Raw genomic sequence first — 27,151 nt, forward strand, 5'->3', positions numbered from 1 at the left:
CTATTATAAGCAAACAAGCATAGCAGAATTATAACAATACCTGGCAGAAGACAAAGAAAGGGGAAAACCATTTTAACCATGATGGCAGTTCAAAGTTTACTTGAGACTTTTTTTTTTTATCTTCTTATGCACCTCACCAGTTTGGCCATCAAATCTGACACATTAAAGAGCACATGCCAGGCAATTGTTGATAACCAAGGTTATGCTAGAGCAACAAATATTCTCTGATAGCTCTATTTTGTAAAACTATGGCTCTTGATTTACTTCTGCTAACATTATTTTTGCTGTAACATGACTTGTTTTACTAATCATGCAGTCATTTTTTCTCAAAATATCTCTTTCTATTCCAGTAATCATTCCTGGGACTGATAATAAAAAAAAACATTGTGGCAGCAATCATGACAGGATCCAACAGATGCAAAGAAGTATAATTTTCAGGGAGAGCTCTCTTCTATTGATCAATTGCAAAGATCTATTGAGCAAAATGGACATAATATGGCCTCCTACACATAAACCTTTATAACCCACAGGAAGGGCAATATAAGTAGCAACTCCCCGCCCCAGAAGGCCCATCCCAAAGGCAGTTGTTTACCACAGGGAAGGGTATGATTAGAAGTAAAATTATAATAAGGATGAAATCAGTACGTTTATACAAAACCCAACATGACTGAAAAACATCATTGACAGAAATATTGAGGGAAGTCCAAGGATATGAGTACAGGTGGATTCTACTGTGTCTTCTGTAACTTGTGTATAATACATATAAGTAACTCTTATGCCATACAGATTTCTTTTTAAGAGCTCAGGGATAGAGAGGTGTCCTCTGATACAAAAAGACAGCACCAAATGAAGCCAGATGTTGTTTTACAAGCAGTCAGCAACAGAAAGCACTATTCTGGGTACAATAATATTAACTTCAGTAAACAATACATCAGATATTACTTTCTTCATCTTCATACAGCTATACTTTCCACTCTCAGAGTACTTAAATGTAGAGATGCTAAAATCTGTACCATAGCATTTGGATTGATCAGTTAGAATAGTCCAAACAAATATCCTCCATCCATGGGACTAATATTTGTGTATCATCTTTTGTCCAGGCAACTGATTCCAAAGGATAAAAACGATACTTAACACGGCAAAACAACATCATACCATGTCCTCTATTAAAGATGTGCCTTTTATCCCTCCTGACAAAAGTCATTTGGATTCTGCATGGACAAGCTGAGAATTAACATGTAATATAGTCAGCAAATATAACATCATTTTGGGGTCAGTAGTAAGTATAGTGTCCTTGTTGTCTCCCTGTGGTCTTGTCTTGACAAGTTAAAATCTTGGTGTCTTGCCAAGTCATTAGCTTTTTCTTCCTCTTGGAATGTGTCCTTGTGATGAGTTTGTATCAATCTTTAGACACTTCATTTGTACAGTGGTCTCTGAGGCACTGTCCTGATCAGATACACTGGAGCAGGAGCCATCTGAGACTTCATTCATTTCATGGAAAGAGATAAGCAAAACATCATGCAGAAGAACATCTGGCTCTTTTGACTGATTAGTTTCTAGGTCTTTCCATTTGATGTATATTTAGGCTGTGTCTCCTTTAGGCCAAAATGCTTTGGGTCAGCAACAGAGGTGTTATCTTCCTTTAAAGTGAAAAAATTTGAAGTAAGCATGGCTCAATGTAGCACTTAGGTAGGTGTATATGGCCCTTTTTATTTTCAAAATTTGTCATTTAAGTATGTGATTGTTGAGAACCGCTCTGCCCCACGCTTGGGGGCCAAAATGTTGGGACTGCTCTATCAATGTTGGAACCCATACTGCCAAAAACCTTGGGGGCTAAATTGTTAGAGCCTGCACTGCCCCAGGCTGCTCCGGTCTGCGGGGCAGGGTTCAGCAAGAGAGAGAGTGAGGACGGACTCCTAGAATGGAGACCAGACAGAGTGTGATTCAATCCTGCTTATTCTTCAGTCTCTCTTCTCTCCAAGTCCCTAGTTCCTAGTCCAAGTTCCAAGTCTCGAGTTCCTAGTCCCTAGTTCCTGGTCCCTAGTGCCTACAAGTTCCAAGCTTCTTTCCAAGCTCCCTTCCAAGTGCCCAGTGCCTAATACCTAATAACAATTTCTTCTGTCTGCCTCTTGCCTTTTATATGTCTCACTTTTAAGCCACGCCTCTAAGTCACACCATTAAGTCATGCCCTTAGGTCTTATCTCTAAATCACACCTTTAAGTCTCACACACCTAAGGGAAGATCCTGAAACAAGATGTTATCAGAGTCTGCTCAGCTGTTGTAGGCTGTTGTAATCAAGTCTCTGTCAGGGTATATGGCTCAAGATGGCTGCACGGATGATAGCCACCTTCTGTCGGCTCCCCACATGTGATCATGTCATTTCACAATAGCTTGACCCTATCAGATTTCAGGGATTCCAGTAATGTGATAATATTCCATAAATTGCAAACTTCCTTAAAGTCTTTGCTAATATATAAGCAAGACCTTTACCAGTTTTTAGTTGTAATGGGAGCACAGAAAGGAGAAGATGTATAATAAGTGATTCTTGGCATCTGAGGTGGTTTCATCTCCATGAGCAGAAGCAACAGTCATATTAGAAAAGGTATCAACTGTTACATGTGCATATTTTAAAAGTCCAAATTTGTTGATATGAGAAATACCTGTTTGTCAGATAGTATTAGACTTCAACTTTCAAGGGCTAATCCTCTTTAAAGGGAATCTTTCAGATAATGATTATCTATAGATCCTGTAAACTGCTAGTGCTACTGCCAATAAATATCAGTGAAGAACAAATAATCAACGTGTATTTTATTTAATGGCACAATGATTTCTATTGTATCTGGTGCCACTTTTCTTACCTTTGACAATTAGAATGTCATTAAGATGTTCAGTTATGGCCTAATGTTTTATTCCTTTAGCTGTTATCAATTATATTTTTACAGACAATTATTTATTAGTTATAATTCACTTAGGTAAAAATTTTGATATTCCTCACTTGAAATTTCAAAATTCAAACAGGAACGAAAAGTTTTTGCCTTAATTTTGATGGTAAAACATTACCTGACCCAAACTTAGAGGACTTAGAGGGTTAGAGGGTGTGTGTGTGTGTGTGTGTGTGTGTGTGTGTGTGTGTGTGTGGTGGTCATGTGTGGAGGTCCAAGGATAACACCTTATTTTTTCAAGACAGTGTCTCTCACTTAACCTAGAACTTGCCATTTAGACTAGACTCCCTGGTCCACAAAGCCTCAGGATCCACCTGTCTCAGCCCATCACACCACTAGCCCTGGGGTGACAGACTTGAACTGACTTAGGGAAAACTGTTTCAATGTGGCTGTTCTTCATATGTGCTTGAGAGAGCTGGTTGTGGCCTGCTGTCTGCCTCTGATACGGCATCGTATCCTTAACACATGCCTTTGGAGATTTGAGAAATATGGTTTATGAAGCACATCTAATTCTTAGAAATCTGAACATAGAAATTATATTATCCTCATCTCCCTTCTTCATAGACTCCCAGCCAACAGGAAAGAGTTTTCCTAGAGAACAGCTTTCAACTGTTTGTTTGTTTTGTTTTGTTTTACTGTGACTACTGCAAGAAGTGCACTTTGTTTCATGATCCATTACAATGCACATTTAGTTTCAATGTTTTCAAAAAAAAAGTAATTATAGGAATCTGAATTTGGATCTCCAGGAATATCATGCATGATGGCTGGGTGTAGCAGTACATGTCTGACACCCCAGTGCTGGTGGTATGGGGGGCTGAGACAGGTGGGTCCTGGGGACTTGATAACCACAGAGTCTAGACTAAGTGGCAATGTCTGTGGTGAGACTCTGTCTCACAAAAACAAGGTGTTGCCTTCAGACTTCTACACATGCACCTGCACATTACAACACACACACACACACACACACACACACACACACTACACCTTTCTGTATCTTTTAAGGACTTTCTCTCTCAGCCTTTTCTGCCCTGGAAAAGCCAGTGTCTTTCTCAACACTGTGAATGCAGGGCCTGCCAAAATTCTTGTGATATGAATTGCAAGATGTGTGATATGTCTGCCAAGACATTCACACAAATTTGTTGAGTTAATTCAGCAGGAATGGGGTTCACTTTGAGGTCTTGTGCAGTACAGAGTTCATGGTGATTATGTTATTCTTTGTTATACTTGAGTCATGACACACAAAGATTCTTAGTTTTTCTGGTCCAGTGTTTAGGAGGACACAAATATGTTCCTTTGCTGTTGTCATATACTGTCTATCTCAACAAAATTAATTGCATCTTTCTCAAGATGGTCAATGCAGCAATCAATTGGTTGAACACTTGAGGTTTTTTATTATTTCTTTTTTTTTTTTTTTACTATTTTGTTTTATGTATATGGATCTTTGGCCTTCATGTATGTCTGTGCACCTTATGCATGCCCGGTGCCTGCAGAAGCCAAAGAGAGAAGCAGATTCCCTGAAACTGGAGTTGCAGGTGCTTGTGAGCCACCATGTGGGTGCTGGGAATCAAACCCAGGTCCTCTAGAAGAGTAGTTAATGCTCATAATCACGGCACCATTTCTCCAGCTCCAAGACTAATATTTTTTGGTTGCTGTTAACATTGCCCTTATAAGCCTAAATCCAATGGGACCAGCCTCTTCCCCAGTTGGACAAGGTCATCACTAACAAAAGATGTCAAAGAGTCTCTGGGGAGGAAATAGTTCAGAGAGATCACAGGATTAGCCAGAGTCTGCAGATAAGGAGGGAGTCCTGGGATGGGACCAAGGTACTAGAGAGGGCTCTGCGTTGGAGATATTGAACCCAGGACATCTTACTGAGAATGACATGGAGTGAAAGGGATGAGTGTTAGTGCTCCTGCTTCAGGATTCTGTTTTCATTCTTTCCTGTGTTTATGTTTGTCAGCAGCAGTAGTGTGTGTGGTGGTAGCATGCCAGTGGTCATACATAGACAGACTTCCTTTGCAGCAATTGCCAGTGCCCATGATGTGCTGCTCTCACAGGGTTCATATGAAGCTGGCAATGCTTCAGGACAATGGTCTCAGGGGCCACAGAGTGGGAAAGTGCGGGTGCCAGATACCTGCAGCACACTCCTGGACAACAGAGTTCACAAAGGCAATGCCCTGAGGCCTGCATCTGGCCCTCCACTGCTGTGACTCTCTTGAGACACCCAAAGACAGCAGTCCTTTGAACAGACCCTTCCTAAATGACACAAGTTGACTTCCAGCAGCACAGTGGCATGAGGATGAGGTGTGTTCATGGTGGGATTGTGGCAGTGAGCTAAGAGGATTGAAATGTTTAAGTAGCAATGTGGTTCTATAGAATAAAAATCCAGGAACAAATAGGGAGCACAAACTATACCCCATGATAATCATGGCCCCGAGCTTAAATCTTATCTCAGTAGAAGAAAAAGGCTTAGTTTCAATTTCACAGAAACAAAACAATCCTTGATTTTTAAGACTGAGTCATTATGAGTCATTAATTATAGAAGCCCTCAACTTGAATACTGAAAGAAATTGTAAATCTAATTTAAGATTTGCTCCATTCACATCAAATACATTACTCTGATTCACGTGACTGGCTATCTGTGGGGAGATGACTATTAAATTAAAATTCTCTCTCTCTCTCTCTCTCTCTCTCTCTCTCTCTCTCTGTGTGTGTGTGTGTGAGAGAGAGAGAGAGAGAGAGAGAGAGAGAGACAGAGAGAGACAGAGAGAGACAGAGAGAGGGGGGGAGCATGCACACAGGAATTAGGTTTGTAAATGTTTGTAATTAGATATGCATTCATTCCACTGCTCTTAATGTCACTGAAGGCCACTCAGGCACATCCAGAGTCCTATTTAAGGTAAACAGCAGGGCACTCACAGTTCATACTGTGTGAGCATCAGAAACTACCAGAAAAATATGTGAAGGCGTTTTGATAGCTCTAATTTGTTTAATGGCCGGCCATGTGGTGATAATTGTGTTACCACAATTCACTTGTAGTTGACCTTTCTGCTAGCTCTGTCCCAGAGGGTTTCTCTCCTTAGGAGCGTGGCATGGAATGGCATTGACTTTTGTGCTTTTGTGGTGTGTGTGTGTGTGTGTGTGTGTGTGTGTGTGTTGGGATGGAACTCAGAGCCTAGCACAGTGTTCAGTAAGTCCTCTACAGTGAGCTACAGCCCCTCCCTGGACATCCCAGCCTGTCTCTGTGGGGTGATCTTTCCCTGTGCTCTTCCTCAGCACCCAAGATGCCACTCTTCTTGTTATCTGTCCTGTGCCTGTCTCCATTTCCTTTCTTCGTCAGTCAGTTTGGGTTTTCATAGTGAAAAGGACTTTTTAGAGTTGGGAAGACCTTAAGAAGTTATTTTATACATTAAGAAAACATAGCCTATGAGCACTTGTAACCTCAGGCTTTTCCACCCACACCCCAGTTCCCAAATAAAGACTTGCAGGCTTATTACTTATTAACAATGCTTATGGCCCTTTGCTAGGTTTGTTCCCTGACTAGCTTGTAACTTATCTAACCCCTTTAACTTATTGTATGTCTGCCACATGGCTGGTTACCCCTCCTCAGTTTCATATGTCCGACTTCCTCAGACTCTGGGTGGTGAATCTCCTACCTCTGACTATCTCCCAGAGTTCCAATCTCTCTGCCAGAACTCCCACCTTCTACTTCTTGCCTTTTGCTAATAGGCCATCAGCCTTTTATTGACATGGAAGCAAGTGACACTTCCACACTGTACACAAGAGATTATTCCTATAAGCACTACCTGCCTTGCTTTTTCTCTGGGTGTGGACAGGAATATGGAACCCAATTAGAGTCAGTCAAACCAAATGCCTTCATGGGTGTTAGGCTATAAGTTGGTCATTAACCTTCCAAATCAAAGTAACCAACATAATGTCTTCCAGATGTGGTATACACAAGGAGTTCTCAGCAATAAAAATGACATAGTACATAAAAGACATGCCTTTAAAAATGCTTAGACAGGGGTCTCACTATACAGCCTCAACATCCCAGCATATCATTATATAGACCAAGCTGGCCACAAATTAACAGAGGTTCCTCTGCCTCTGCCTTCAGAGTATTTAGATTTACAGGTATGTGCCACCATACACAGTCTGAAGATGTGCTTTCATATCAACTGCAGTTTATAACAGGCTTAAGACCTTAAAATATATGTTTGTCAGTCTAGCCCATTTGGCATGAATCTCTAAACATTATGTATTTTGTACACTTGCTGTACTTCTCTTGACTGCCATTTTATTTGTGGGACATATCCAGATTCATAGATACAGACCTTGGCCTAGTATACATCTGCCTTCACTGGTGCTTCTCTAGTAAAATTTCTGAACATGCCATAATTAAATCTGCCCCATTTGTTCACAAGAATTAGTCTTAATTGGTGGCTTCTTTAAATTCCCTTTTCAGAGGTATAATCACTCTGTGAAGAAATAAGATCATAGCGGTTGTTAACAAGATTGGAAAGGAAATGCTTTGCTATGTGAGATGATATCTAACATGATGAACTAAACGGTCCTTTTTATATGTGAAATATGTCATTGGCATGTTCCCTGGAGAAAAGCATGATTCAGGTTAACATTTTCTTGAGAAATATACATTAATTCTGCTGGCTTATGTAATCAGGATGTCTGTGAACATGGTTAGCTATTCCCACATGGGCGATTTACTTGAAATAAAGGTTAACATGCTGTTAAATGTTCGGTAATGTATGCTTATAATTAGATTGGAGAGCCTTATGCATATGTTTACTTATGCTACTCTCTGGTGCTGGTTAATCCAATTAATTCTGTTGATTTTAATCAACACATATGCAGAAATCATTCTCAAATCCTTCCTTTCCACCATGATTTCCCTTCCAGGCATGAGTCCCATATGACTTCCAACTTGAACTATGACCTCTTCCCCTGCAGGGCCTAAGCTCAGCTCTTTCAGACCATGGAGAGAGCACCTCCGCTCCCAGGAGCCTTTGCTGCTATCCCTTCTGTGGCCTTGATGATCACGTCCCTTGTTAACTCCACATCCTTTAACATTCTGATTCTATGAATTTCCTACAAAAATCTGACCTTGGCTGGAATAGCCTGGACATAACATATCCTCTGGCTTCTAATGAAATATTTACTTGTTATTTTTGAGAAGTCCATACCCAAATACTATATATATCCACTAGTTGGACTCTTCTCTCTTCTGCTCCAACGCTATCTCTTACCATATACTCACTCAAAAGTTCATGACCTCTTCTTTGAAAATTATTATTGTTACACAGATGCACGCATACACACATACAATCTACTGAGCACATTAAGTATGTACATGGGTTTAGGACTGACCACTTTGGATTGGATAACCCATGAGGGAGATTGTTCATGGAAAATATTGATTTCTCTTCTTAGAGCAGCCAATGGTTGGCTTCATCTTTAGAAAGCTCTTTATCTAGGGTGGTGCCCTGTGAAATTTCCCCTATCCAAATTGACATGCTGTCTTTCTGACTTTAATTCCTTTATACACGCTCTTCCAGCAATTCATGCTTCACAGACAATATTCCAGGCACAGAATAAACACTAGTTTTATAATAAAATGCTCTAAGTTGGGCCACAGTCATTAGATACATCTCTTGCTTTATGAATGTTTTCCCCTATATTCTAACTTAATAAAACCAGAAATATATTAATAAGTTAACGTTTAGTTTTAGAGACTGGAAAAATGGCTGAGAGGTCAAAAGCACCTGCTGCTCTTGCAGAGGACCTAGGTTCAATTTCCAGCACCCACATGACCATTCACATCTACCTATAACTTCAGTTCCAGAGAATCCAACACCCTCTTCTGACCTCTGTGGGCTTCTATATGAGTGAGGTGCACAGACATTCATTCAAGTGTGGATGTGCGCGTGCACACACATACACACACAAAAGTAAAACAAAAATAAATATTTTAACAAATAAATTTTGATTTTCAAATGATTTAAATTTGATAATTAAATCTGCATGGTAAAATAACTGGAGACTTTATTAACAGATTCTCTCTGGTCTTTCCACCATTTTTAGATATTTTTTTTCTTCCCATATGTGCTTGCAATTTCTCTTTATCAATCTAAGTGACAGTGTGCTGTCATTTGGTCTAACTCCTTAGTAATACTTTACATTGATCTCAGACTAGGGAAGACTATTTGGAGGGTCAGCAGTGTGTCTAAAGTACATCTTACCCATATATAGTGAGAGTGCCCAGGGGTGAGCCAGGCAGCCAGCCATTCTCAGAAAGATTTTAAAATGAAAGAAAGAATGAGAGACTTAGTCACCTAGTGTGGTCTGGGTACAGTGGGCACCAAAAGGAAGTATTCAATTCATTTATAAATAAATGATGGAGTCAGTTAGAATCATACAGTTTTACGAAGGGATGTCTGCCATCGGTGAGTTTTAGTAGATAAAAACATTTTGTTTCTTTTTTTATTCTGACACATGTATTACTGTGTAGCTTAGTCTCCCAAGTATTGAGATCCTGATAGCCAGTTCAGATGAGAATGTAAAGGCCTCTCAGATGAGAAAGAAGACTGCATACTACCTCAGAAGAGAAACTCTTCGTGTTCCTCATGTCTACATTTGGTATGGAGTGCAAAGAAACAACAGCAGGAGAGGAAGAAGGCAGGACCTTCTGCCATTCTCACATTCTCAGGAAAATAGATGTTTCTAGTGGTAGATGGCTAGCATGACCAGCCATATACTTCCAATAGCTAACCTCAGATAACTGACCTGATGGACAGAGGATCCATCTGGAACAAAAATAACTAGAATGCTGTTGTAGTGGTCCAGAGAGCTGAGCTGGGCTATAAGGACAAAGAGAGAGTAAGCGAGAGACGTATCTTAAGGCAGAGTCCCTACCAGTCTCTTTAAGAGAGAATGATGGGGCTGGGATCTGCCCTGGTTGCTAATAGGTCATTTAGCCCTGCACTGTGGTCAGTACATCTTCTGATGGAAAAGGAAGCCTGTCACCATTATCAGAAGGTAGGTCAAGTGAGGATATCATGTCACTCAGAAGAAAACTCAAAGAGTCACTCTTAGAAATTATGTGGCTAGAAGAAAATGAAAAAGAAGTCACTATACTTCCTCATCCTAAAGATTACCATAACCTAAAAGTGGGCAGCTAAGGGATTGGATCACCTATACAGTAGAGGATGAGCCTGACAAATAGCTCTGGCTTTTTTTGAGTGAATACACAGAGCAGAAAGAACAGAAGAGAAGTCCCAGGACCGATAGGAGGAAGGCCAGTCTTTGAGGTCACTACGGAACTTAAAGGAAGTGAAGTACATCCTACTTTACATCTGTGTGACTCTTAAGCTTTAGTTTTTCATATAGGGTGATGTCTCAATGCGTAGTTGATTATAATGAATAAAATATGCAAAGCCCTTAGCATGAAAGAATTACTCAATAAATCATAGATGATCAATGGTAATGTTCTACTTACCAACCTTTTGCCTTTATTCCCTAATAACACAATGGAACTGTTCCTATATGTTCAACATTGTATTTGGTGATGTAAGTTACCTAGAGATAATAAACTCTAATAGAGAATGTGTGGGAGTTATATGCAAATACCACATAATTTTACATATGAGACTGAACACCCTCTTGGTGTTTGTAGATACCCACAAAACATCCTTTTTTGAGTGTGTGCAAGCATTGAATGGAACATGGAGCATTCTGCTTTTCCATATCAAGGGATGTCTGACTGTTCGGATTACATATACAATTATGCAATGTGCAGTCCATCAACCTACCTTTTGCTTCATGTTTCTGACTGTGTTTTATCTCTGGCAAACATGGCTTCAAAGACCTAATCTGCCTTTGAAATTCCACTTTAAGGACTCCACTGAACATTTCAGTTGCTCCATTGGCACAGTATCTTGGCTTCTCTGCCTGTAACTCACTGACTCTCCCCTGGAATCCCTAGTCATTTCATTAGTTCTCCTGACAGAATTTATTCCTCAATGTGTTGGTAAGCAGAGCACAGTATGATGTTCTCCTAGTGTCTGACATGTCTGCATAATGATGGAAGTATGATCCCTTCCACTGGAAGGTCTGCCCTGGCTGGTAGCATGTGCCAGACAGTGTGCCAAGTCTTCCAGATGCTGTCCACCTTCATTGTTTTGCACAACAGTATGGGCTTTGCCAGACAAATTTTAGCTGCAGTATGTGCTGACCAGCTGAGCTAATAATTCAGTATGCCATCTTCTTATACTGTATTCACTGCCCTTGCACATGCCCCAAAGTCACAGCTTCTGCCCCAAGGTCACACTCTTCCTCTTCTTCTGAGTGAAACCTCTTTCCTCATCCCTACACCCTGTCTCAGGATCTCAGTTATAACCACATATGCCATATAAACATGAAGAGCGATAACTGGTATTAAAAACCAGTTAATACTGCTGTCTCAAAATACCAGGCTTTGGTGAGAAGAAGTTTTATATTTTACAAAAGAAAAATCCACATTATTTAATACATACATATCCATCTTTATTTTTCTGAAGTTATGACCTCATTTCTCATTTCACTGAAATGTGATAAGGACGGCAAGTGGTGTAATGTCTTTGGCAAAGAACAAGAGTGGGAGATTGTGGGAATGTGCAAAGCAGCTGCATGTTGTCAGGCTTAAACCCAAAGCTTCTCCTCACTTGAACATCACTTCTCCAAGATTAAAAAAAAAACAAACACAGTAGACTGACTTGTCTTAGTGCAATATGGAAGGCCAAAATTGGCTGAGCACAAAAATAAGGACAAGATTTGGGATTGGAAGATTCTTGGAGTGCTTTTTCTATTTTCCATCTGGCTTTGACTCATATTTGCATTATCCTGTCTTCTAGGAGCTACTACATATTGGTTTTTAAATGGCTTCATCCGGATGATGAACAATGGCATCATACTGTGTAACATCAATGTGATTTATTAGGGTGCTTGGAGTGGTCCATTTGGGTTCTTTATGGTTTTTGTCTAAGTACCCTGATTGCACCACCAAAGCTCCACCATTCTTTGTTGCTCTAAAAACCCCAGGAAGCACCGGGATCTACCTACACCTCAGTAGATCTGAGAAGACTCAGAAATCAGTGCAGAGCTGTCTGGTAACTGCTAGGCAGAAACAAACATCCTTGATTTTAAATCACTAAAGAAGATTGAAGTATGCAATAAGATGTTTGACCATACAGATGTGAGATAACTTCCTCCCATCTTCTTCCCTCCCATAGCTTGAAGGGAGCTGATGCTGGCAATGGCATCAGGGTGTTTGTGCCTGATATCGGGATGTTCATTGCAAGTCTGACCATCTGGCTGGTCTGCAGAACCATTGTTAAGAAACCAGACACAGAAGAAGTAGCCCAATTTAATTCTGAGTATGAAAATGAAGAATTGGTAAGTGTGAACACCTGCATCTTTCTTCCTTGATCCCCAGGGCCTTCCTTGTGAGACTGAGTGGAGTCAGTCTGCAGAGCACTGAGTGGATCCCCATGCATTGTGCATGAGGCACAAGTGGGTGTTGTTGCTATGCGGAGAAGTCTGGGTGAAGCTGCGGGACAAACAGACACTCATGTCTACACCTTGTTGATGAGGACACAGGTGATTGACATGTGATTCCCATCTTTCATGAGGATCTCACAGTGGAGTTAGGAACAGCCTGACTGTGCTTTCGTCACCTCAAGGATCAGCTGGCCTCACTGTGCCCTAGTGTTATGTCAGGTGGCCAAGTCTGGAAAGATGCTCCGGGTCTGAGCTATTGCAGGATATTTTGAGAAGTAGTACACAGTAACTTTTGAAGAAAAATAGTCTTAATTAACCCCTGAACTTTCCAGCCTGTGCAGTTTCATCCTGTGACTGTGTAAGTGTGCACTTTACCTGCCTAGTTAGAGTGTTAGCTCAGGAATACTTGGACCAGCTCACTTTAACATGCTTCGGAAAGGAGAAGCACATTAAAGATTTTTTTTATTTAATGTGTTAAAGGGGAGTGTTTTAAAATACGTAATGACTACAGAAGTTTCAGGGGCATTCGTTGGGTGAGGAGCGTATTTGAAGTTGTGTTTACGGGTGGTGACATGCCACATGTCCCACCACACTCCCTTTTGATCCACACCAAGCATGGCCATGTCCTAAGAACTGAACATTGTTTTCGAAGTTTAGATGGCACCGATATAAAAAAAATAGTTGACATATTTTAGATATAAAGATAAAGCTTCAAAAAAGCTACCCAGAAATAGTTGGTTTAGACATTTAACACATGGTATCTACCAAATGATTTAGTCATAAGCTCCAGCAGGAAGTTAAATCCTGAGAACAGAAATTAACTGTAATTTTGTACATTGGGACATTAACCATGCCTGTATCTGGAAGCACATACATTAGGAATGCTCTCTGTGCAAAAATCAGAAATGGCATACATTAGGAACATTAACCATGCGTACATCAGGGAAGGAGAATCCTCAGTTATGGTAAAGGGTTTTCATACTTCACACACACAAAAAAACCCACATCAAATTACAAAGAGTGCTTAGTGTAACAAACAATACAGAGGAAGTATAATTGTATAATATGAAAATTAGAATTTATATTACTTCCTAAAATCTTATGAATTAAAGATAGGTAACCATGCTGTGTATCCATATTCTGATATTTGAGGGCAAAAGAAGATACAAAGTATATAAAGTAATTACACCAGTAATTTGCTAAGCAACATATCTGCAAACTTAAAATCAGATATAACTTGGAAATATTTTTCTGTTGATGGTGTAGTTTTAAGATAGAAAATTTTAATAGAGTATGTTTTATATTGCATTATTATTTTAGGATGTTTACAGTTTTAAAAAATGTTTTGATTAAATAAAAATTAATAAAAAGTGTCCTAGTTTGTGGCAGTAAACATATTACCTTAAATTCTGCACATTTAGGATTTTCCTTATGGTTATCTATAAAGACAAGGCTGTGTTTTGGTGCTTGCCCACTTTACATGAGACCTAAGGGATAATTATTGGAAAGTGACTGGTCTTTGAGGGCAGACATGGAGGCTAATGCAGAATGGCTATGTGATATTTAAGACAATTATTGTCTTTCTTATTCTATAAAATGAGGTCAGTAGAAGAGCATTTGCTTACCATACCATGTCTGAGTCCCTGGGCTTGATCATCAGCACCCCAAATATTATCAATGCATCATGTATTAGTTATGACTATAAACTGGAATGTTAAGTAAGTCACTCATAGCACAGTGTGTACTTACTGGGGATACTTAATAAGTCCTGGCTTCCTTCTCTTGTGTTCTCCGATTTGAGAAGTACAGAAACTTATTATTCAAGGTCCTAAATCAACCCAACTCAGGGAAAAAAATCCCTCTGTACCAGGTATAACTCTACATGGATGATTTTATGATGATCATGGACAGATGTTGTTTCTGTAGAGTAAACAACACAGGCAACAACCAATTCAGAGAGGGCCTGTAGTTAAGGGTAGTGTACCTCTGCTGCAGAAGAGGGATTAGCACAAACACATGTATTGGTTTTAAATCACACTTACATCCTGGTCACACCCTGTTTTTATTTTATACTTAGAGCCATGACAGCACTGTCCTGATTGAAATTGATTTAATAGATATGCAAGACATGTATATTATTAATCCCTTTACTCAAAGATAACACATGATATTGGGTTATTGTAGATTGATTTTACAAACAGCTCTTACTCTGAGCATATATCAATGATTAGGGTTTCTTTCTTATTGCAGTTGAATTTGATTGGGAATAATTCAGATATTAGCGCCTATTTTCTTAGCACTTTTCAGCCAAGTGGGTAGGCCAGGGGAAGGGCGGTGAGCGGGGGATTCGCCATGAGGGAAATACTTCTCACATGACAATCTGGAGTCAGTGTGAGAGGGATCGGAATACACAGCCAAAGAAAGCAGAGGGATGTATTTCTTTTCTGACTGGCACTGCACACTTCCTGCTCCTTCTAAATCTTGGCTTTTGTGCTCTAGAATGTTTAGTTCCGAAGATGTAAGAGAACAGTGTTTGCTACAATTGTTTCTTCCTTACTTATCTCAATGGAGAGATGGAAAGATGAATCTAGGCCTTTCTTGGTCCACTGGTGAAGACAACATTTGCTATTTGGAAGCATTTACCCATCCAGGGGTTCCCCTGAGACAGTGCTGAAGAAGTGGGGGTGCAGTGCCACACTGGACCCCTGGCCTCACTCTGGTTTGGCAGCTTGGGCAGGTCTCAGAGACCCTACTCCTCACACATAGGAAAGGGTCCCTGGGTGGTGGATGTCTGAGGTCTTGTTGGTATTCATTTCAGTTCAGAAGCAGATCTGCCAATCATCACTGGGAGAAAGAGTCTCAATTTGGAACCTTAAAAAACAAAGTAAGAGTTACATTATGAACAGCCAGTTGTATAGGAAAGGTTATCTATGTGATGCTACAGTATCTGACAACAGTAAGATGCCCCCATCTGCTTAGTTCTGTCCTCCTGACTGCTTCTCCTTGTTTCATAAGGCTTGAGACCTTACTTTTTAAGCAAGTAATATTTTCAAATAATACTCTGACCAAAGCTTTTCAAATAGAAATGGCAATCATAACAGCCTATGTAAAAAGAGACATATTTAATACTAATACTACTATTAATAATAATAATATAAAGTCTAGATGAATATTCTAGTCAGGCATGTGTGCTGGTGCATGCCTGTAACACCAGCATTTGGCAGGTGGAGATAGAAGATGAGGGTGGGATTCAAGGCTAGCTTCAATTGTGTGAGACCTTGTCTCAAAAAGAAAGGAAAAATAACAGGAAGGAAGGAAGGAAGGAAGGAAGGAAGGAAGAAAGGAAGGAAAGAAGGAAGGAAAGGGGGAGGGAAGGAAGGACAGACAGAAGGAAGACATTTTATTCCAGTAAAAGCAGCTGAAAGTTGAGGATATGTATTCGTCTCTGCTAATGTTTTGTAAATGTATCCATAAGCTGAACACTTGCACTGTGCTTTCTAGCCCCTGGCATTTCTCAGGCTACCACGGCACTACAGTTTGGACAGACAGAATGCTTGCCTGATCTCTGCCTTCACAGAAAAGCCATGAAGTTTCCTTCATGCTACTTTTTGTTTTCACAGCAAGAAACAAAGAATGGGGAGAAATCAATCATTCTCCTGGCACCTTCTGATTAGAGGTGTGGGGCTTGTTCATTTCTAACCTGAGATTTAATCTAAAGTCACTGGCTCTAAATTTCCTAGGCCTTGGGCTTTCTTGCAGACATTTGCCACATGAAACTATTCAGAGTAGCTAGAAGTTGGCCCATTGCCTGGGCAAGACTTACACCAGGTGACTTGTAGTGAGAGAAAAAAAAAAGGTCCTACCTCTGACTGTCTCAGATATGCAGTTCCTCTACTCCTGATGGTACAGCAGGAGCCTCTTTTCACATCTTCTAAAGGAGACTTGTGCTAAAATAAGACCAGCAACAGACTAAAAGTGCTGCCACTTTAGACCAGCATAGCATCTGCGATGACGGCATGCCTTACATGATGGTACACAAATGGTCCTTGCCTCTTCTGTCCCATAGGAAGGAGAATTAGGAAGACCGTTTTCCCTCTGCTGTGAGTCACAGTGCTTTCACCTCCCATCTGTGTGCTCTTCTGTGGGATGGACCTATTTTGTTAAGATAAATTGTTAACTTTTAAAAGTAAATAATACATAAACAAGGGTGACACTTTGGAAAATGACCCCGATGCCTCACAGACCTTTTGGCTCATTCCATGTGACTTTGATAGATGCCCATAGAAATGCCTTTAAAAGCTCACTTTCCACCAGAGAGAAGAGGAAGGGGGTTGAACTGCAGCCAAAACCCAATTTTGGGGATCCAAGTCTTCAAGGAATCAGAGGTACCCGAGACACAATTCTTCATTGTGTTTTTGAAGAGAATAGAATCTAAAAAAAAAAATGCACTGTAGAACACTTTTGCTAGTGGTCTTTAAGCAGTCAGGATATGGAGCCAAGATGGCTGTCTAAAATGGCTATGAGGAGCCTTTGATCATCCCTGCCACGAACTTCCAGAGATTCTAGCTCAGTGAGTCTGAGGTGCAGCCTGGCAAGCACTTGCCTTGATGTTCCTCAGATAGTCTTGAGTTTTATGCCTTTACATAGAATTATATGGTGCCGAAGGTAAGGACCATGGATGCTCAGGTCCTATCAGAAATAATTCTGTCTTTGTCAAAATCAGTGGGAAAGGACAGCCCATTCAACAGGCCACCTGCAGGAGGCAGCTGTGGGTACCTAACAGGTGTAGAGACCAAATGGCCAGGTAGGAAACTGTGTCCCTAACACTGAAAGGTCCACCCTAAAACATTGCATCTACATCTGAAATTGGAGACCCTTTCTTATCAGCAGTATGTTTATATTTTATTTGTAATTTACCTATAATATTTGCAGTTATTTACAGGGTACTAAGTGGTGGGTCCACATATGGATGTAGCGTGATCAAGTTATACAACTAATATATCTATTTCTATGGCTACTTACTTTTTTGTGTTAAGGACACATCAATTTTCCCTATTTTAAAATAATTATTAGTTAATACTGTAGACACTATGATGTGCTGCAGACCACCACATCACATTTTTGCTAAGTGAAACCTTACAACCTCTGGCTAGGGACTTCCCTGTGCCTGCCTACCTGCCCAGCCCCTGGCAACTACTATCCTTACTCATTGTTCTACAGTTCATCTTTCAAAATCCATACACAAGTGTCATGTTGGTCTTTCTGAGCTGATGTGTTCCATTGAGCACAATTTCCTGGAATTTCATCCCTGTTGTCACAGGAGACACAGAACTTCCTGTCAAAACCAACATCTTTTGAAGAGACAAAGTCAAGGATTTAAAAATATAGATGAATTTATATTTTATATTATTTATAAAATAATATAATAATTTATATTTATATTATTTATATCATCTAAAAATATAGATGAGTTTATATTTTGACAAAGGTAATAATTCTATGACAGATTTTCTTGGGCATGTTAAAGTTTCACCTGGTGGTTAAATTCTGGGCATAGTCTACAAATAATAGGTGTTAAATCTTTGATTCCAGTGGCTTCTTGCTTTGCTTCAAGACCAAGTACAAGTCATGTTGCTACAAGGTGCCAGATTTTTACAGCAAGCAAGGCTGCTTATTAGTAAATATAATTCCCTGTTCCTGCCAAACCCCAGTGTTTATAGGTCAGTGGAGGAATCTTTAATGGGGGAAAAAAGGCCTGCCTGTTAGTATGCCACCCAAGGTGACTAGTGGGAGATCTGGCCCTGCCTGAATGAGGCTCACAGATGCAGAGACACCTCTTATCAGCTTAGCATGCTTGAAACACATTTGTGTCTGGGGGAATCTCTGGGAAGCTGATGCAAAAACATCTAGAACCTCCAGAGTGATAAAGTGCAACGGTATGCTTTTAAACCTCCCAGAACCCCTTCCTGTCTCAGAGAGATCAAGAGAAGGCATGTGTGTAGCCTCACCAAAGCTTGTGAGCAGAGTGCTGTGATTTAATCAACATCCGTAGCCATTCTATAATGAAATAATGAGTCATCTGCCCTAAGAGTTATGAGTGTGATTCCTCCCACGACTCAGGAGGTCCCCACCGTGTTTTTACTTTTTCAAATGTAGTAAGACTTTTTGCCAGACTTCCTTCCAGTGGAGGAGGGATCGAGTAATGAGGGACCTGTTCACTGGTGTCAGGAGGGAAGCTGCTTTTCCCTGATCTTTATGTAGCTGTGCACATGGATTGTGCTTGTAGAGGAAAGGCTAGTTTTGCATCCCCTTCCCCTTGCTGGGCTGCCTTATGTGGGACCTCAGTGGGAGAGGATGTACCTAGTTCCTGCTAAGATGTGATTCAGGGTAGGTTGGTACCCATGGGTGGCTTCTCCTTCTCCAAGGAGAAGAGATGGGGGGAATAGGGGAAGGAGACGTGAGGGTGGAACTGGGATGAGAGGGGGAGCTGCAATCCGGAAGTAAAGTGAATTAATAAATTAATTAATGGAAATCAAAGAGGAAAGGCTAGAATGAGAGCTACACCTGCAGGGATAGGGAAGAGTTCCCATAGCTAGAGATTGTGTTCCCCAAGGAAAAGAGACAAAGAGACTCTACGGTGGACTCTACTTCTCCAACTGTTCCCTGTGTAGCATGCTCCTAGGCAAACCATACAGATATGAGTGTCTGAATTGTCCCTAGGCAACCCTTCAGCTGGGTGCCATGACCCTAGTCTGACCTTCCCAGTTTCCACTTCCCCTTTCACCTTGTGCTAGCTGCCTGCTCAAGACCATGGAGTTGAACTTGGAATGAGGGAGGATGGCCAAAGTGATACTCACTTTCTCCTTAGCTGTCTCTTCTCCTCATTAAAGATAAACATGCCAGCTGCCACTCACTCCCCTCTGTGCCTCCCCTCTCTCCTCATATTTACCAGTTGAGTTCTGTTTTCTGGGCCATGAGCATCCACACACGCAACAAGACAAACTCAAAGTCAATTTTATCCAACAAGACAAACTCAACATCAACCCTACCCATTACACCTTCCAACATCCATCCATTTATTCCAAGGCATCCCCTGGAATTGCTCTGTAAAACAAACTGCGTTGAGGAACTTGGTTAGAGAGACTGGTTAGGGGAGAAAGTGCAGTCAGGGCAGATTAAAGAGAAATTATGAATAGAGGCAGAATAGAGTCTGGCTGACTCTTACCAAGGCTTTCACTTTGGGAGGCAAATATGAGTAGGAGGGCCACATCTTTCTAACGTTAGAGGGCAGGATGATTCAGGGTGACCTGACAGACATGAAACACATTGTGATGCACCATCCAAAAGAGAATGACAGGGCTGAGCAGATGGGTTGCGGTGGTGACTGGAGCACAGGAGGAGTAAGAAGTGAACACATCACGGGAGGACTGCAGAGGTTGTCTGAGCATCCCAATCCCACACACTCTGCAAACTAGAATGCAGGGTCCTCAGGTGAGCAGGAGGAGGGAGGGAAAGAGGCCATGGCCTGGGACACCCGCTTCCTGTCCCTCTCTCCTCCCCCTGCCAGGATGCTCTTTCCTGGGATTTTCACAGAGCTGGTGACTCTGTGACATTTAGATCTTAGTCTAAATGACACCTCTTCAGAGAGGGTCTCTCTGACCTCAGAATCTACTGTAACCACCCCATCAGTCACAGCTGCATCCCACCTAATCTCTCTGAAGAACCCTTATTATGGGATGCTTAGCTTGCTGATTGGTTTGCTGACATATGCATGTGTTACAAAGTCTCTCACAAGAACTCGCAGATATACTGGGTCCTGTGTGGATAAAGCATATTAATGAATAAGTGCAAGCTCCCACATCTGCCCCCGGGAAAGATATAAATACACTCATCTACTGGCTTCCATGAGAGGTCTAACCCAGGAGCCCTGAAGGTACCCGGATTGATACTTGTTCAAGTCCCTTTTATAAAAGCTGTGTAGTGTGTGCCCAGGACCTAGGAACATCTTCTCAACCAAATGCCAGTGTGTCACAGATTGTTATTCAAAGGATAACTACAAGAGGAAAAACTATAAGTTCAACACAGATTCAATTTTCTCAAATTGTTGTTCTTAATCTGGTTGTTGACTCTGCAGCTGCAGAACCCATAGGTATAGAGGAACTGAAAAGAACTCCATTTACATATATAAGATTTAGTTTGCCCATTAAATCCTGTTGGGGAGAGGGGTGCACATGTTTGTATGCATGGATATACTTATGTGTGCATATGTGTCTATCAGCCTATATGGTGTGTGCATATGTGTGTAAGCACATATGTATATGCTCTATGCATGGATATTTACCTGTATGTACGAGTGCATATGTGTGTATGCATAGGCATATACATGGGTTGTTTGGGAGGTGTGTGTCTGTGTGTGGATATATACATGTATGTTCATGGGTATATACGTATGCTGTTGGATTAGGTTAGGTAGGGGTATCCTGTAGCCTGTTTTTACTGAGTGGCTAATTCAAATCCCTTGTGGTCTTCTCCTACCTTTCTAACAAAATGCCTTGGAGTTTTGCAATTACTCAGAATGTCCTTAAATAGGTGTCAGCCCTTCTGGGCCCATTTTCCTCAGTGAACTCAACCAAGTAAGAACCAGCACCCAGGGATGAGTGCTGTGAGTGACTGAGCAGAGGACCTTGAGAAAGAACCTGTGGCGTGAAGAACAGAAAAGCCAGGTTTCCACGTGTCTTCCTATGTGTAGAGTAGACTGGGCTGAGAGTCTCCCCAGGCCCTAGCCAGCAGCAGAGCAGACAATGCTGAAAACAAAACAACAACAAGAAAACAAACAAATGAACAAACCAAAAAACCAACTAAACAAACAAAAACAACAACAACAATCCAGACAGACCATAGCCAAGATTGTTAATGGCCGTGATAGTTTTCTTCTACCTGCAAAAGATTAGGTACAGGTAGGGAGCATGGCATACCTCTGGTACCCTGAGGTAGAGGTTATGACCTATGTGAGTCACAGTGGCTTGGACTCGCTATTGAAAGACCTGGGGCTGATGATTTTACTATTGTGAAACTGTCCCCTGTGACTGACTCGCAGCTCGAGGCCACGCTTTACAGAAGTGTGTACTACTGCATTCTCTGTTTTCATTTCTTTAGGCTGGAGGAGAAAAGATGGATTCAGAGGAGGCACTGATCTATGAGGAGGACTTAGATGGAGAAGAAGGCATGGAAGGCGAGCTGGAAGAAAGCACAAAATTGAAAATCTTTCGAAGGCTTGCCTCTGTCGCCTCCAAGCTGAAGGAGTTCATTGGCAACATGATAACCACGGCGGGCAAGGTCGTGGTGACCATCCTGCTGGGCTCCTCAGGTGAGTGAGTCCCAAATGGCTTCACCCTGAGATAGTCACAGGCCACATATGCCCAGTGAAAGACGGGACTAAAAGGGGGAAAGAAGAGACAATGGATTCCATGGTCACAGTGTAACACTGACCCCTGTGAAGCCAGTCCCATGAGAAACCTCCCCAGCCTCGCTGCATCGGTCAAGCTCTGGTCCTGAGCCTTTCCAAAAGACTGTTAATCTCTGACAAATCATCTTTCCCATATCTAAGCGAGCTCATTTTATATGTTTACATTAGAATAAGAGCTGTTTCTTTTCCCCGGAACCTTTGAACTCTGCTCTGTGGGCAATTAGTTATTTGAGGAGGTAGAAGGTCAAGACTATCTTTTACATCATACGGTATTTGAAATCTTAATTTAACTCTCCAAGATATACAGTTTTCCTTCCCAAGTTAGATTGCAATCTCCCTCCACAGACAGTAATTTCCTTTAAATGTTGGCCACATTCTTCTTGTTCCATAATAATGTCATCTAATGCTGTCCTCCCCCCACCTCCTTCCTTCTCACTGCCTACCCTACTGAGAGATTCTTAAAGTGAACTCACTCAGACTGAAGTTACAAAGGTGAAATAACTTTATTTTTAGTAAGGGGGGAAAAAAAGAAAAAGAGGGAAGTAGGATTTTTCAGCAAATAAAACCCAATATTTTAATGAGAACTCTGTTCAAACTCCGTGACCCAAGTTGCTTTAAGCCATGTATAAATGAGTTACATCAGCAGGTAGAACAAACTTGTAATGAGACTATAGCATCCACAATATATAATTTTTTTTTTAAATCTTAGATGGAAAAAAAATAGTCCAACACCATGGTCATCCAGACATCCCTTGTTAATCTCAGTGGATTATAAAACAAAGTTAAGCGGCTGGAGGGATGGCTCAGTGGTTAAAAGCTCTTACATCTGAGAGACCTAAGATAGAATCCTAGTACCCACATCAGGTGGGGGCGGCTCACAGCCTTCTATGATTCCCAAAGACAGTTATTTAATGACCTCTTTTGACCTCTGTAGACACCTACAGACATGCGAGTGAGGACGACACACACACACAACCATACACACATACACATGCACATATGCAAGCATGCACACACAAAACCTAAAAATAAATTCTTAAAAAGTAATCTATATGACTGTAACAAAGAAATTTATAGGGAAGAGGAGAGCAGTAGAGAGCTGGCCATGAGAATGGTCAGGATGCATTATGCACAAGTGTTAAATTGTCAATTAAATAATAATTAATATAAAATTTTTGAAAAAAAACCAAGTTGGTATAAAGAAAAGTTGGAATGAGTGCACCTATATTCCTGTAGCTCTGGGGTCAGGGGGACAAGTTCGGAAGGGAAAACAGTGAAGTGTGCATTCAATTCTACTGGTGAGAAAAGGAGATTTTTTTCCCCTCAGCTCAAATGCTGAGGGTGGGATTTCTTCAATATGTCTTAAAGCAGCGTGCCCATAACAGTATTCATTTCATGTGTTACTTTCCTCTACCATTGGTAAAGCATTTATGATTTTGATGATATTGATAGATTTTGTTAAAATAAAACCCCATCCATGCAAGATTTAATAGCATTTAAATCTTGGTCAACAGCTAAAGCACATAAAGGAAATTCACTGAGCGGCAAGCGTCGTCCTGTCCCCTTGTCATGGTTCCATTTTTGTCCTTAGGCATGATGCTGCCATCTTTGACTTCAGCCGTGTACTTCTTTGTATTTCTGGGCCTGTGCACCTGGTGGTCCTGGTGCCGAACTTTTGACCCACTGCTGTTTGGCTGCCTCTGTGTCCTGCTGGCAATCTTCACTGCCGGGCACCTAATTGGACTTTATCTGTACCAGTTTCAGTTCTTCCAAGAAGCGGTCCCACCCAATGACTACTATGCAAGGTAGGAGAAGCCACCTACGTGTCAGAAGAAGCTCTTGTCCCTTTGCTAACCCTCGCAGCCTTTGTAGGACCTTGTTAGTTTGCCAGTTGGTGCATTAAGCAGAGGTTTGGCACAGCAGGGAAGGAGTCTAGCACTGTGGTTTTATTGACAGCACAGTCTAGAAGGAAAGGGAGGGTGTTCTGGGATAAAGGTGCTGCTGGCATTGGAGACAGGAGGGGCTGCTGTCTGGAGCCGACAGGAGAGATATGGAGTCCGAAAAGAGGACACAAAAACATTTCCCAGCATCTAGCTAGACAGAGCTCTCACAAACCAAGCATTTAATGATCAACTGAGATTCAGAAACAATAACAACTTGACTATAGAAAACATGTAAAACTAAAAACACTAGGATCCAGGATTTTAAAGCAAGTGGAATATATAACTACGTGCCTGAATTGAACATGACTGTTACACCAACTTATTTCTATGAAAATGGAAACTAAAGAACTTAGAAATGAGGGGGAAATTCTAGGCCATTCTCAGTTCAAATGGGAAATTCCTCCCAACAGGACAGTGGCAACCGATGAAAAGAGAAGGTATATAGGATTTAGAAAGTCATTATTTATCATTTTCAAATGAAGCCACAGCCTGAAATCATTCCGTAAGTGTTGTGGGGATGAAGACATCTGTATCATCGCCTCACCGATGTCTCCAATTGCAAAGGGAAATAAAATTTACAGAGCACCTTTATCAATAGACGAGTGTAGGTATTCCCAGCATCGGGAGTCCTTACTGTTTTACACCTCGGTGCCACGCACTGTTGGAGGTACACATGGTGTCCAGTGATTAGACCTGACCCCCAAACTACAAGCTCTGTAGAGCTCAGGAATAATTCAGATTTTCCCAAATGAAAACAGGCAAAAAAAGCAAAATGTGGTTCCATACATTCTCTCTTCAAAAATCAGCTTAATGTTTACTAAAAATATGGGCATATTTCGACTCTGGCAAGAACCGTGCTGATTTAGAGAACTGCACACAAGTGCAAGACATCTCTATGCTGAGCCGACAGCAAGTCCCTCAAAGACACTGGGGCTAAGTAAGGGACACTGGGATTACTGAACATTATATAATAGTGAGTAATTTCTCAAATTTGCTGCTAATTCCTTTATTTGTGCGCGCACAGGCGGATGCCAGAATTCTAGGAGCTACATTTAAGGATGCAGTGTTGTGATAGAATTTAAATATCATAGACACTCTGTTGTGATAATTTAGCAACAAGTATGATAGATTATAAAGAAAATAAAAGGATACAGGGAGAAGACCATATTATTTGCATGGTCAGTACGAAGCTATCGATTGTCCGGTTTGTACTTTCTTTGTCTATCAGAAAGTTCACAATTAAAGTTACAGAAAAGAAAAGGACACACAAAAATTACTTGAGGGCATGAGTGGGAAGAACCAAAATTCCTGTCTCTGCTCTGCCCTTGGGATGTGGCTCAGTATTGTCTCATTGAGATGTGGAGCCTGTACTTGAAAAGCCCACAGATGATATGACCATCTCAGCATCAGAGATCCGCTACTCTGTGGGTTTGCTGCACGGTGGTAATTATGAAGCAGAATGTGTAGATTCATGTATAAGGAAAATGCTGGTTTGAGTTTACGAACCTAGAGCACTAATATATACTGATGCCAATACCGTTTACATTCCATTAAAACAGTTGGTAACACACAGATGTGCACACACACACACACACACACACACACACGCACATGCACTCGCACACGTACGCACATGCAGACGTACACACAGGCACACACACACACAAGCATGCATGCTGGCACTCCAATAATGTCAAATCCAAATGGCTCAACGGGTAGGATTAACCTGTAAACTTAAGAACTGTGATTCAGTTTAATAAGAGAAGCATGCAATATAGACATATTAAAACTCAGGAATTGCTTTAATGGGGCATATTGCATAATATTTGTTTTGGGTGGTAGTGAATAAATGCTCAGCTTTAGTGCAGACATTAGCAGTGGGCTAAATGAATCCTTCAGTTTCTTTTAGGCATTTAATTTTTTGGTTTATTGAACATATATAAAAACACTCTGTACTGTTGAAAGTGCTGGCTTTTTAGGCAATGACTTAATTGGAAATGAAAACATCCTTTGCGGAGTAGTAGCTTTCCTTCTTCCAAGTTTAGGTTCTTTTCTGCCCCCTAGAGGCTGACAGTGGGAAGTAATGATTATGTATAACCATCATGAAAACACTTCCAGGCAACTTTATCTGTAAGGGGACAGTTCATGTTTTAAAAATTCTGTCACAGTTATGTGAAGAAGTTGTCCCCTGGTAAAACAGCCAAACCTAGATATAAAGAACCAACGGGTTCATGTTCTAGCAAAACTTTGTGTCAGGACACTGAAATTTCAACTTCGTATTATTTTAGTATTTCTTAAACTATTATTTTTCTTTTATTTTGTCTATAAATTTACAAAGTATAAATCATTTTAAACCACACATGAAGCAGAATAGGTCGTGGACTATACTTGATCCATGTTTTGCTATCCTGTGGCTAGTATGACAGTAGTGTCACAAGGTACCATAAGTGGGTTTTTTTAAGCTGTCATGGAATTAAAATGATAATTTATTAATTATACTTTATTACAGAAGATACTTTGTACTTAAGTTGGTTACTCTCAACTCTCTTCAGCAACTAGCAGCAAGTTAGGTGTTTATCAGCATATGAAGAAGATAAATCAAGGCAACAGTAAACACCTGTGAAGGAGTATTTGTTGCTAACTTGATGATTGTGACACATTACATTGTGTTCTTCCGATATTGAAATTTAATGCCTTTCAGACATTAGCTTTTCCCTAAGGATCATTTCAATACATGATTAACCCTAAAATCATAATATCTAAGAAGGAGAAATCAAACAATGATACAGAATTCCATTTTCAAAACAGTTCTTTCTTTTTATTTCACTTTTTCAAATAATAAATGACAAAGTTGTGTGTCATATCAATGACAAAAATTTTGATTACATTTTTTTCTGAAAATAAAGATGATTACTACCAGAGTGTCCATTTGAAAGCTTAAAAGAAGATAAAAAAAACTGCCTTCTGATTGAAGAACCAGGTTACCTGGAAGTTGGATGCAAGGTTGTGAGTCCCAGTGATTATAAAGAATGGTGACAATGCCTATGCAAGATGATATCTATTGCCTGCCTGTCTGTCTGTCTGTCTGTCTGTCTGTCTGTTTGTCTGTCTGTCTGTCTATCCCTCCATCTTTCCAGCTGGATGATCAGAACTCATGTCTTCATTTCTCCATCCTCTTTGGGTCCTATTTGTACTCACGCAAAACATGGGGCTACCCTCCATTTTCCTTCCCTTTTTTTTGTCTAGCT

The 27,151-nt window shown here is 40.8% G+C and overlaps 1 protein-coding gene across 4 annotated transcripts in view; it reads left to right on the forward strand.

Annotated features, from left to right (window-relative positions):
• Positions 1 to 27,151, forward strand: part of Piezo2 (piezo type mechanosensitive ion channel component 2) — a 368,801-nt gene that overhangs the window by 213,584 nt on the left and 128,066 nt on the right. For all 4 annotated transcript variants that reach the window (XR_013103651.1, XM_076912558.1, XM_076912560.1 and 1 more), the window contains exons 5-7: positions 12,227 to 12,389; positions 21,651 to 21,861; positions 23,552 to 23,765. Coding sequence is in view for 3 of the 4 variants with exons in the window: in XM_076912558.1 (XP_076768673.1) it covers positions 12,227 to 12,389; positions 21,651 to 21,861; positions 23,552 to 23,765 (588 nt within the window). In the remaining variant the exon portion in view is untranslated. The remainder of the gene's footprint in view (positions 1 to 12,226; positions 12,390 to 21,650; positions 21,862 to 23,551; positions 23,766 to 27,151) is intronic.

The sequence above is a fragment of the Arvicanthis niloticus genome, chromosome 14, assembly GCF_011762505.2.
Source record: "Arvicanthis niloticus isolate mArvNil1 chromosome 14, mArvNil1.pat.X, whole genome shotgun sequence".
In the NCBI taxonomy this organism is placed as follows: Eukaryota; Metazoa; Chordata; class Mammalia; order Rodentia; family Muridae; genus Arvicanthis; species Arvicanthis niloticus.